General features: G+C 44.1%; 1 protein-coding gene across 1 annotated transcript; it reads right to left on the bottom strand.

The window, feature by feature from the left end:
* Nucleotides 1-8,596: 8,596 nt before the first annotated feature.
* Nucleotides 8,597-12,202, bottom strand: LOC135514261 (CCN family member 1-like). The gene is made up of 5 exons (XM_064937617.1): nucleotides 11,891-12,202; nucleotides 11,384-11,597; nucleotides 10,499-10,852; nucleotides 10,125-10,327; nucleotides 8,597-9,935 (listed from the first exon to the last, which is right to left on the bottom strand). Exons 1-5 carry the CDS (start codon nucleotides 11,999-12,001, stop codon nucleotides 9,633-9,635), a joined length of 1,185 nt encoding a protein of 394 aa, XP_064793689.1. The 5' UTR covers nucleotides 12,002-12,202; the 3' UTR covers nucleotides 8,597-9,632.
* Nucleotides 12,203-12,577: the final 375 nt, after the last annotated feature.

The raw sequence follows: 12,577 nt of genomic DNA on the forward strand, positions 1-12,577 counted from the left end.
TTTGTAGCTGCCCATTGTACATTCCTATTCTCATTAGATTGAACTAAACTATAACTGTTTTCAAATATGACAATCCTTTCCACAATTAATATGTGCAATTAAAACGCACATGCTGTCATGGACCACTTCCACTTCCATGCATGATTTAGTCTATTCAGAATCATACAGATTAGATATTTAATAGACATTTGCATTTACTGTTAATTAAGAAAAGTTAGGGGAGGATGTGGCAATACATTTATTTGAATATAGACTAAAATGGTTTAGGCTAAATTATGTATACCATAAATGAAGAATTGGGGGTTGGGGGTGAACAATAATGCCTGGAAAATATAATTTTTTCCAAATAAGACTGAATCTTAGTATTATAAGGGTAGTACACAGTGGTTAAATTGAGCTGGAGCCAGGCTCCTGCACATTGGGTCTAAGGGAGAGCCCTAGTCGTAACCCTAACCCTAGCTTCATGTCCACATCCCGGCTCAACCCTAACCCTAGCCATAACCCGAACCGTGACCATAAACATAACCTAGGGGCAGTGTTACAGCTGTTTCAGTTAACTTTTGTCTCGAGTTCTATTCAGAACAAAAATGTGCATTTATGAATTTAAGTATATTTCTGCACTGCTTCCTAAGTGCCAGTAGAGGACAGTGTTCTCTTGTGCTGTAGGCCTACTGTCTCCTCATCACTGGGCACTGAACAACTAGAACTTCATATATAAAAAAGTTTGGACCCGCCTACTCATTCTAGGGGTTTTCTTTATTTTTACTATTTTCTACATTGTAGAGTAATAGTGAAGACATCAAAACTATTTGTAAGTCGCTCTGGATAAGAGCGTCTGCTAAATGACTTAAATGTAAATGTAAATGTATGAAATAACACATATGGAATCATGTAGTGACCAAACAAGTGTTAAACAAATCTAAATATATTTTAGATTCTTCAAAGTAGCCACCCCTTGTCTTGATGACAGCTTTGCACACTCTTGGCATTCTCTCAAGGAGCCTCACCTGGAATGCTTTTCCAACATTCTTGAAGGAGTTCCCACATATGCTGAGCACTTGTTGGCTGCTTTTCCTTCACTCTGCGGTCCAACTCATCCCAAACCATCTCAATTGGGTTGAGGTCGGGTAATTGTGGAGGCCAGGTCATCTGATGCTGCACTCCATCACTCTCCTTCTTGGTCAAATAGCCCTTACACAGCTTGGAGGTGTGTTGGGTCATTGTCCTGTTGAAAAACAAGTTATAGTCCCACTAAGTGCAAATCAGATGGGATGGTGTATCGCTGCAGAATGCTGTGGTAGCAATGCTGGTTGTGTGCCTTGAATTCTAAATAAATCACTGACAATGTCACCAGCAAAGCACCATTACACCTCCTCCTCCATGCGTCATGGTGAGAACCATACATGCAGAGATCATCCGTTGACCTACTCTTTGTCTCACAAAGACACGCCTGTTGAAACCAAAAATGTCAGACCAAAGGACACATTTCCACCGGTTTAATGTCCATTGCTCATGTTTCTTAGCCCAAGAAAGTCTCTTCTTCGTGTCATTTAGCCGTGGTTTCTTTGCAGCAATTAGACCGTGAAGGCCTGATTTACGCAGTCTTGAATTTATAGGCTAGGTTGTAGCAACAACAAAAAAACACATGAATATCATGTAGTAGCCTAAACCTATCGCTGTTACATTGAACTGGGTGAATGGAATATAAATGACACTATGCTGTAATAGAAATAAGGCCGCCCTCATTAAAAAAAAGAATCGTCCTCCCTCATCTTAAACGGCACCGACCGCCACTGGTTTATACAGGAGACAGAGTGAAACTCTCAGATTCCCTTTTTACATACAATAGCAATGTCCTGCGCCGGTGTCCTGGCCACCAAAACAACATACATTTAACCTTGTGCTTATATCCATTGCAGGTTCTTGTGCCAGATGAGTAGAATGAAAGCAGACGTTGAATTCCACCCACCTGATCTAAAGTGGCTGCTATATCCCCCCGTAGTTCCATTAATCACCAATTGCTGTACTTTATTGAAACACTAATTGCCTCTGTATCAGAACTGCCAAGACTGTTCTACAGAAAATAGCAGTAATCATGAGCTAGGTACACATTTTGGTTTCCTATTCTAGTCCATATGCCTGTAACTCTGTGCACGGCCAGTACCACATGCATAACTTGTGGCATATGTCGTTGATTATAATGACTTTTGGGTAGATGTTTGTGATACATCCAGTGTACGGAGCCAAAGGCATGTGGAGCCAATTTCAACAAGGTGGATGGCATTCAACTAGTGTTTTCACAATAGTCTAATAATACCAATAATCTCAGTAATTTCACAAAATATCAAACACTGTTTGGGGGATCTACCATCAAGGTCAGAGTGATATACAGTGGGGAGAACAAGTATTTGATACACTGCCGATTTTGCAGGTTTTCATACTTACAAAGCATGTAGAGGTCTGTCATTTTTATCATAGGTACACTTCAACTGTGAGAGATGGAATATAAAACAAAAATCCAGAAAATCACATTGTATGATTTTTAAGTAATTAATTTGCATTTTATTGCATGACATAAGTATTTGATCACTTACCAACCAGTAAGAATTCCGGCTCTCAGAGACCTGTTAGTTCTTCTTTAAGAAGCCCTCCTGTCCTCCACTCATTACCTGTATTAACTGCACCTGTTTGAACTCGTTACCTTGTATATAAGACACCTGTCCACACACTCAATCAAACAGACTCCAACCTCTCCACAATGGCCAAGACCAGAGAGCTGTGTAAGGACATCAGGGCTAAAATTGTAGACCTGCACAAGGCTGGGATGGGCTACAGGACAATAGGCAAGCAGCTTGGTGAGTAGGCAACAACTGTTGGCGCAATTATTAGAAAATGGAAGGAGTTCAAGATGACTGTCAATCAGCCTTGGTCTGGGTCTCCATGGAAGATCTCACCCTGTGGGGCATCAATAATCATGAGGAAGGTGAGGGATCAGCCCAGAACTACACAGCAGGACCTGGTCAATGACAGGAAGAGAGCTGGGACCACAGTCTCAAAGAACACCATTAGTAACACACTACGCCGTCATGGATTAAAATCCTGCAGCGCACGCAAGGTCCCCCTGCTCAAGCCAGCGCATGTCCAGGCCCGTCTGAAGTTTGCCAAGGACCATCTGGATGATCCAGAGGAAGAATGCGAGAAGGTGATGTGGTCTGATGAGACAAAAAGAGAGCTTTTTGGTCTAAACTCCACTCGCAGTGTTTGGAGGAAGAAGAAGGATGAGTACAACCCCAAGAACACCATCCCAACCGTGAAACATGGAGGTGGAAACGTCATTCTTTGGGGATGCTTTTCTGCAAAGGGGAAAGGACGACTGCACCGTATTGAGGGGAGGATGGATGGGGCCATGTATCGCGAGATCTTGGCCAACGACCTCCTTCCCTCAGTAAGAGCATTGAAGATGGGTCGTGGCTAGGTCTTCCAGCATGACAACAACCCGAAACAGACAGCCAGGGCAACTAAGGAGTGGCTCCGTAAGAAGCATCTCAAGGTCCTGGAGTGGCCTAGCCATTCTCCAGACCTGAACCCAATAGAAAATCTTTGGAGGGAGCTGAAAGTCCATATGGCCCAGCGACAGCCCCGAAACCTGAAGGATCTGGAGAAGGTCTGTATGGAGGAGTGGGCCAAAAACACTGCTGCAGTGGTCAAGAACTACAGGAAACATATGATCTCTGTAATTGCAAACAAAGGTTTGTGTACAAAATATTAAGTTCTGCTTTTCTGATGTATCAAATACTTATGTCATGCAAGAAAATGCAAATGAATTACTTAAAAATCATACAATGTGATTTTCTGGATTTTTGTTTTAGATTCCGTCTCTCACAGTTGAAGTGTACCTATGATAAAAAATTAGACCTCTACATGCTATGTAAGTAGGAAACACTGCCGATTTTGCAGGTTATCAAATACTTGTTCTCCCCACTGTATGTTAAAGGTTGGAATTCACCTTTAATATCTCTCAATCTGAGGTTGCTGGGGCTTGAATTGTATGAATATGCATGACTTGATGCATTTGTTTACTGTGTTCTATTGTTTTGCACAGTTGAGAGTGCTTACAGAGGATGATAGAGAAGTTGATGTGGACCTGATGAGCGATGAGGAGGATAGCCTGCAAAACAACAAATCGGTGTGGTTTGTCAAGCCACCTTACTTCTGGAGTGAGGTGTACTGCCCTTTGTCAAAAACTACAGTGCCGCTTAGAGAGAGAACCAAGATACTTGGCAAGCCACACCACATGGATCATGTCTGGGGAGATTTCGTCAAGGCAACCTATATGTAATGGACCCCTCAACTCTTAACACTATAGGCCAACTCTCCCAGGGTCAAGCTGTGCTCTATTCTTTTGAAAACACTTTTGTTTTGAATAAGCTCATTCATATTCCCCCATCTGGTGCTTACCTGTTTCCAGCTGGTCCCATCTGGTGCTTACCTGTTTCCATCTGGTGCTTACCTGTTTCCATCTGGTGCTTACCTGTTTCCATCTGGTGCTTACCTGTTTCCATCTGATGCCTACCTGTTTCCATCTGGTGCCATCTGGTGCTTAAGTGTCCCAGGTCGAGCTTATGGGGTTTACTTTAGTTTCAGGCTCTGCTTAGCCTAAATGCAGATACTATTACCTGCTTTCTCCTGCTCTACTGAAATGAATGATCATCCTTCAAGAAGTGATTAAGTGGAACAACATGTTCAGCGATAGTATAGCAATGTCGTGAGGTGCTGGAAAAACCTTGACAGTGGTGCTCAAATGTTATTTCTGAAAAGGGGTCAGAACCCTGATGTGTGATAATAAAATATTATTAAATAATGCATTCATTCATATTCCACTGTCATTCATTCATATTCCACAGTGATTCATTCAATAATGAATTGTGTTTTAATATACCAGTGACAACCACAAAGGCAAGCTATCAATGACTAACATTCAGTGAGGGCGACTAAGCATGCGCAGCCTTGAACAAGGGCACGGTCATTTACTGACATTTATGGCAGAGATGTTGTGGGACATGGACTGAGATGTAATGCAACTGATGTCAAACGTGTGCTGGGATTTCAGAATGTGTCCTGGTCCATGGGGAGACGTGTGTGTGTGTGGTCGTTTCAGGGGATTTACTGAACCCTTTCCGGACATGTGCACAAGAGTGGTCTGTTATTGGAGATATACGGGACGTGTGCAGGGCCGTACAAGGCTGGACACTTGCCACAAATTTCCAGAAACGGTACGTTTTCGGACTTGTGCACCGGAGTGTTTGAGAGGTAAATGTGCCTTTAAATGCAGCGATGTATGGACATCCTTTACAGTTATATGGCTGGACAAGTTATACATTGTGTTTTAAACACATTGTCCCAGGCTGCAGTACTGAATTGCTGGAACAGTTACTTTTTGATTAAAATTGACTCATGTTTAGAGTGACATTCCTCTCAGAGAAAATGTTTTGCTCAGAAAAAGGTGTTTGTAACTGTTGCTTATATGAAAGTTGTCTTCTGCAAAGGATGCTATGGTTGTTTTTGGGAGTGTCTTCTGCTCTAGTAAACCTTCCAACCAGGCCCCCACCGCCACTTCCCAGAGGCCCTGTTGATTTCCGACATATTTCCTTTTCCTATGTCACAGCCATGCTGAAACTCACATTTCACTGTGAGGCTGGACAACACCTTCCAGTCTGGTGCCCAGGCCAATGTAAACTCCACCGCAGCAGGAGGCTATAGCCAAAAGAATCACTTTCACAGGGGAGAGAATTGCATACACTCACCACCTTCATGAGTAACTCTCCTTTCACCGGATGCTCTGCTTTCATATGTTTCAGTGTAAGTCAACTACAGTACATCACAAAGCTTTTGTTTAATGTGGACCGGACACTGTTGTTCTTTCACACAACCTCCTATAACCTCCTCCACAGTCCTCATATTGCCGTGGCTTTCACTGAAATACAAGAGCACCTCTTTGACAGCCGTTTTGTCAAACGTTGTCCTGGGACACATGCTTTAGTGTAGAATAAGTCTGAGGATGATAGTCTTTCCCTAAATTTACAACACCAAATAGCCCTACTATACAAACACTACAGACCATAGGCTTCGGGGAAACGTGGTACAGTCAGATGGGATACAGCCAATAAGAGTTGTCTTTAGTGACGACAATGGCAGATAGTACTGCCGTCTCTATGGTGATGATGGAATGCCATGTGTGCTCTGTCGATTTTTGTCTGTCATTGGACCAGTGAACAAAATACAAGGAGGTTGCATAGGCCTATAAAAAAACGAATTGTAGCCATATTCCCAGCCTTAACTCTAACCTAAGGCCTGCCATGGCCTTTTGAGAGAAATATTATACATTTTTCCACAGGCTGGAGAAATATTTGCCGTTTAGAAGCAAATTTCCTGCAATTCTACACATTTTGCCATGACTTATGCCGTGTTAAAGGAAAATTCCACCCAAATCAATTTTTTTGTATTTTTTAGGACTATCATATTGTCCCAAAAATGTTTTGCATGTCAGCAATCAAGCTTTTAAGATATATACATTTCAAAATACAGAAGTACAGTCGGAATGATGCATTTTGCATCATATGAAGCAAAAGCAGCATTATATGACGCAAAAGCAGCATCATATGACGCAAAATGCATCATACCAGCTGTATTTCTGTATTTTGACCAAGATAATCAATGGGGGCCCCCTGGAGGTCAGGGCACCTAAGTAATTCGTTTAGATAGCTGGCTAGACTAATTTACCAATTTGAAAAATGTCAGCTGACATGGGCTAATTGAGTGGCTGTCGGTGAATGACATAACAAAAGAAACATTTATGATGCACAACCAAATTTCGAAAGTGCACTTTGTAAATTATACTGTTTTAACTCTCAACAGTAAGTTGCGACCCCAACTGAATTCCTAAAATCTTGGTCAGGGACACCCTAATAACTGCGGGGCCCCAAGTGGTCGCTTTAGTGGCTTGGGCCGGCCCTGCTCCAACCCTGTACTGTATGCTTGATATGTCCAAACCTACATTTCTAAGCGGATTACATTGAGGATGTGGATAGGCGATACATTGAGATGTACTAAATACATTAAACAGTAGGCCCATGCTGTGATAACCTCAGTCGACATTTAGACAACTAGCACACTAAGCCAGACAGACAGGTCTGTAAAGAGAGCTGGGATAGACAGGGGAGGAGGTCAGGGTGGGATATCTATCTATCTGTCTATCTAGACAGGGGGAGACATAGGAGATGGGGAGGAGGACAGGGTGTGGAATTTGGGAGGCTGCTGTGATGTTTGTGACCCAGAGACCAGCCTGTACATTATGTTGAAGGATATGAGGGAACATAAACCTGGCTAGAGCACTGGCCGCGGCCTCACTGAGACCCAACTTGCCTCTTCCCCCCCGGCCCTAACACCAAACCAACAGGCTGGCTTTCAGCACTGAACCCCTCTTTGGAGTTATGTACTCCTCACCCTAAGGTACTTCATAAAGGTAAGTGCCAGACTTACAGTGCATTCGGAAAGTATTCAGACCCCTTCAAATTTGTTTATCAATCTACACACAATACCCCATAATGACAAAAAACAGCTTTTTAGAAATGTTTGCAAAAACATAAATACCTTAACATAAGTATTCAGAACCTTTGCTATGAGACTCGTAATTGAGCTCAGGTGCATCCTGTTTCCATTGCTCATCCTTGAGATGTTTCTATAACTTGATTGGAGTCCAATGTGGTAAATTCAATTGATTGGACATGATTTGGAAAGGCTATCTATATAAAAGGTCCCACAGTTGACAGCACGTCAGAGTAAAAACCAAGCCATGACGTTGAAGGAATTGTCAAGGCACAGATCTAGGGAAGGGTACCAAAAATGTCTGCAGCATTGAAGGTCCCCAAGAACACAGTAAATAGAAGTAGTTTGGAACCAGCAAAACTCTTCCTAAACTGAGCAATCACGGGAGAAGGATCGTGGGAAAGATGAAAGGAGCAATGTACAGAGAGATCTTCGATGAAAACCTGCTCCAGACTGGGGAGAAGGTTCACCTTCCAACAGGACAACAACCCTAAGCACACAGTCAATACCACGCAGGTGTGGCTTTGGGACAAGTCTCAATGTCCTTGAGTGGCCAAGCCAGAGCCCGGACTTGAACCCGACCTGAAAATAGCTGTGAAGCGACGCTCCCCATCCAACCTCACAGAGCTTGAGAGGATCTGCAGAGAAGAATTGGAGAAACTCCCAAAATTCAGGTGTACCAAGCTTGTAGTGTCATACCCAAGAAGACTCAAGGCTGTAATCGCTGACAAAAGCACCTCAAAGCACTGAGTAAAGTTTTTTAATTGTCGTTATGGGGTATTGTGTGTAGATTGATGAGGAAAAAAAACTAATGTAATCAATTTTAGAGTAAGGCTGTAACGTAACAAAATTCTGGGTCTGAATACTTTCTGAATGTACTGTACCCCTTTCTGTGAGTCTTGCCCCAACTCAGGAGAGACTCGATTGCCCTAAGCTGTCATCTAAATCACCATCCACCTGATGCACCTCTCAGAGAAGCACAAGACAGAGCACGTGTTTAAGGTTTTATTTGATGTATCAGAGAATTATTGATAAGAATTCAAACAATATATAAATCTTAAATATATATAGTAAAATCTTCCCTCCAGTATAAGAAAGTCTCCATACTATGAGGCAATAAGAACACACCCCGGAAAATGAGGTGATCTGTATAAATTGCCACTCAACAAAGAGTGAAGTCTGTACACTATACTCTGTAATATGACAAACACACATGTAAACACTCTGCTTTCTCACCCTTTCATTCTCTCTCACACACACAACCACTTCACAACATGTAACATACAGGAACGATCATTGATGACGTCCTGTCCTCATTCAACCATCAATGTATCAGACAAAACACTTCGTCATACATGAATGTATGGGATTGCCCATGGTCATCGCTCATCACATCCTGACACATTCACTGGCCTCACTATTTTACACATTATGACAAAAAGTAATATGTCCCTCATATACATGCATACACGCTCCTTTCTTTTTCCCCCCCACTGTGGTTATATAGAGGGACTTGACAATGTTAACAAATAAAAAATAATTCATAATAAAAAAAGGGTGAAAAGCAGAGGATTCATTTACATATTTCACCCATAAGTCCAACATGACATTAAGAAAGTGACATCAGGACATCTATAGTCTGTTGTGCTCAGTGCTGTCCCTTCCACCACCGGAACAGTTCAGTGGCTGAGTCATCAGCAGGAAAGGGGAACTGGACCTAGCCGCAGAGAGTTGCACCAAATAGCTACCCATCTCTCATGTTGGACAACTGGGGGCAATGTGTCAGGAAGCTTAAAGTGCAAGCAATAGTTCTGCCTGGATGGGGGGAGCGGCCACCTAGCTCTCTCTCCCATAGTCTTGTGCTGGTGCAGGTGGGGAGAGGCTGCCAGCCACAGTGATGTCCAGGAAGGGGCTGAAAGGCAGGGCTATCCGTGGGCAGAGGGCGTATGGAAGATGGGGAGAGACTAGCATGCCCTAGCCCTATCCAGTGTGTCAAGGCTGGGGTTGGGCATCCTCCTAATCCTGACTCAGTGCCTGAAGGTGTGGATGTCATTGTGTAGGCTGACAGAGGGCCTTGAGGCGGAGCCTTGAATGTGACAGCTCTTCTTGCAGCTGCAGCGCTGGATCCACATGACGTTGCGTGTGAAGCCCTCTCCGTCGGGACAGTGGAAGCGCAGGCGGACGGTGCGGGTCAGTGAAGGGGTGCAGCATCGTCTGTCCACACAGGAGCCGCAGCTGCGAGGTCGATAGTGCCGTGTTGTGTAGCAGCCAGCAAAGTTGATGCTGATTGGCTCCTGAGGGCGCACTGAACGCTGGCACTTCTTTCCCCTCTGGACAGTCAACAAACACACAGTTAACAAACACAGTTAGACAACTGAGCTACATAAACCATAATAAATAGTCATATTGCAAAGGTTCTCATCATCAAAAATGAAATATTAATATGTTCTATGTGCTCTACCTGTATGCTTCATAATTTCCCACAAACATATCAGACATTGAGAGGAACCTCATTGTACCTTGATTGCTGGGGTAAGTCGCAGGTCACATTGGCGGATTTGACACAGTCGTGTCTCTCTGACAAGCTGGCAGTCTGCGTTGTTATTGGTCACCCGACTGGAGATGCCCATCCCACAGGTAGTGGAACATTCTGTCCAATCAGTGGTCTGCGGGAAGCATCTGGCGCTTAGCAACACCTGGGACCTGGGGAGGGGCACCACCTCTGAAAGGAGAGGACAGGGAATCATGAGAAACATACAGGGTTACAATTAAGAGAAACATACAGGGTTACAATTAAGAGAAACATACAAGGTTCAGATTATGACCAAGATAGGATTATGCCTGGATATAGACTGTGGAAGAATGAGACATTGGGATAGGTTGTTTACTGCACCTCTAAAGGGGACTCCAGTGCTGGCCTGATAGCGTGGCTGTTCCTGGAGCTTGTTGTTGATGTGGTTTGGGAGGGGTTGTGGGTTGGGCAGGGCTACCTGTGGAGGTTCCTCTGGATCCTCACTGATGTGGTTGTTGTCGTCACAGACCCACTCCGCACAGCAGCGGCCCAAGGGCCGTGCCAGTCTTGGCCGGGAGCAGCGCCAGTCGGGCAGGGACACCTGGCGGGGGCAGAGTGGCATGCAGCCCACCACCCCGTCCATGCAGCTGCACTGGTGCTGGCAGCTGGGCTGGAAGTCCTCTCCATGCTGGTAGACACGCCCGCTGAACTCGCAGGACTGGCCCTTGGCCTCCGCTAGGGAGACACAGACACATTATCAGCACAGCGGACTTTATACCACTATGGCAGTGTTACAATGATGCTGAGCATTTATCTGGAGACACAGACACATTATCAGCACAGCGGACTTTATACCACTATGGCAGTGTTACAATGATGCTGAGCATTTATCTGGAGACACAGACACATTATCAGCACAGCGGACTTTATACCACTATGGCAGTGTTACAATGATGCTGAGCATTTATCTGGAGACACAGACACATTATCAGCACAGCGGACTTTATACCACTATGGCAGTGTTACAATGATGCTGAGCATTTATCTGGAGACACAGACACATTATCAGCACAGCGGACTTTATACCACTATGGCAGTGTTACAATGATGCTGAGCATTTATCTACTTGAATGATCACATTTTTACTATAATTTACTGTAATTCTGAAATCCCCATACCCAGCTGCTACACCCATACTTCTGCATACTCCCATATTGGCCCAACCACCTCTCTCCTGCTGATGTTAGGGGTACTCCTGGTCCTTACCTCGGCACAGGCCTCTCTCTGGGTTTCCCCCAGCCCCCAGGTGGCAGTGCAGGCCCTTGATGTGGTCACAGGGCTGGCTGGTGCTGCAGTCCTGGTTGAACTGCCTGGCACACACCTTACAGCAGCCACAGGCGTCTGTCACCCAGCTAACGCCAACTGGGCACAATGGGGGTGATGGGCCACAAGAGCACTGGGCAGGACAGTCACTCTCCACCTGAGAAAGAGAGCGGTGTCAGTATAGCAGATGTTTTGGGGTCCGCACAGCAGTAGGGTAGAGGTGCAGCCTCGTCTTTACTATGACTTGTAGTACACTCTCTTACTGGAGTGTCTTTCTTCATTGTAACAAAATACCCCAAAAAGTTCAATTATTTTGGTAAAATAATATTTTTTTGAAAAGCAGAAACACATCGTAAATAAAATAACGCAAAATATAGAGAGAAAGAGAATTTAAAAAAAAGAAGAAAAAAAAAGATGGCAGGCAGGTAAGTGTTCATCTATGAAACTCACCATGACAGCAGCACTGGAGAGGAGAACGAACAGGGTAGAAACAGTCCTTCTCAAACTAACCAGAGAAAGCATCCTGAAAGCGTACTTCCCAAAATTACAATCAGAGGTCATTAGATGGAGAATAGAAACCTGGTGGCTGTGACAATATACTGTCCAGAGCCTGCACGTGAGTCCAGAAGTCTGCTGATCTGTCAGTTTACCTATTCATTCATCTGAACCGATCCATGGTTCTGTGCGAGCGCACTAAAAGCTACACTAGTTTGGTGTTTCTTTGCTCTCCTACAGTGTCAGCTCAGCTTAGCTAGGGTTAGCTTCCCTTCATATAGAGCGAGATTCCCTCTGTGGTGCCTGTACTTATAGACACAGGCAGACCAGCCCCCTCCCCGTGACATCAGCTCTCCTCTTAAGGAGTAAGGGAAAGTGTATGGAGAGGGATTCAGTGAGTGGAGTAGGAGAGAAAGAAATTGCACCGTTGCTACATTGCTATAATGAGAAAGCATGGTTATATATGAACACAGTACTGTAGGCACTTCAGTGCACTGACATCTTACTACTTATATGTCCCTAATGCTATTGATAAACTACAGGAATAGCTAATTGCTGATAAATTCACAATAAGCAAAGCTAAGTGTGGAGTAACTTTAAATAGTATATGATTTCTTTCAAATAGGTTGAGGATTTGATTAA

This window comes from Oncorhynchus masou, chromosome 25 (genome assembly GCF_036934945.1).
Source record: "Oncorhynchus masou masou isolate Uvic2021 chromosome 25, UVic_Omas_1.1, whole genome shotgun sequence".
Classification (NCBI taxonomy): domain Eukaryota; kingdom Metazoa; phylum Chordata; class Actinopteri; order Salmoniformes; family Salmonidae; genus Oncorhynchus; species Oncorhynchus masou.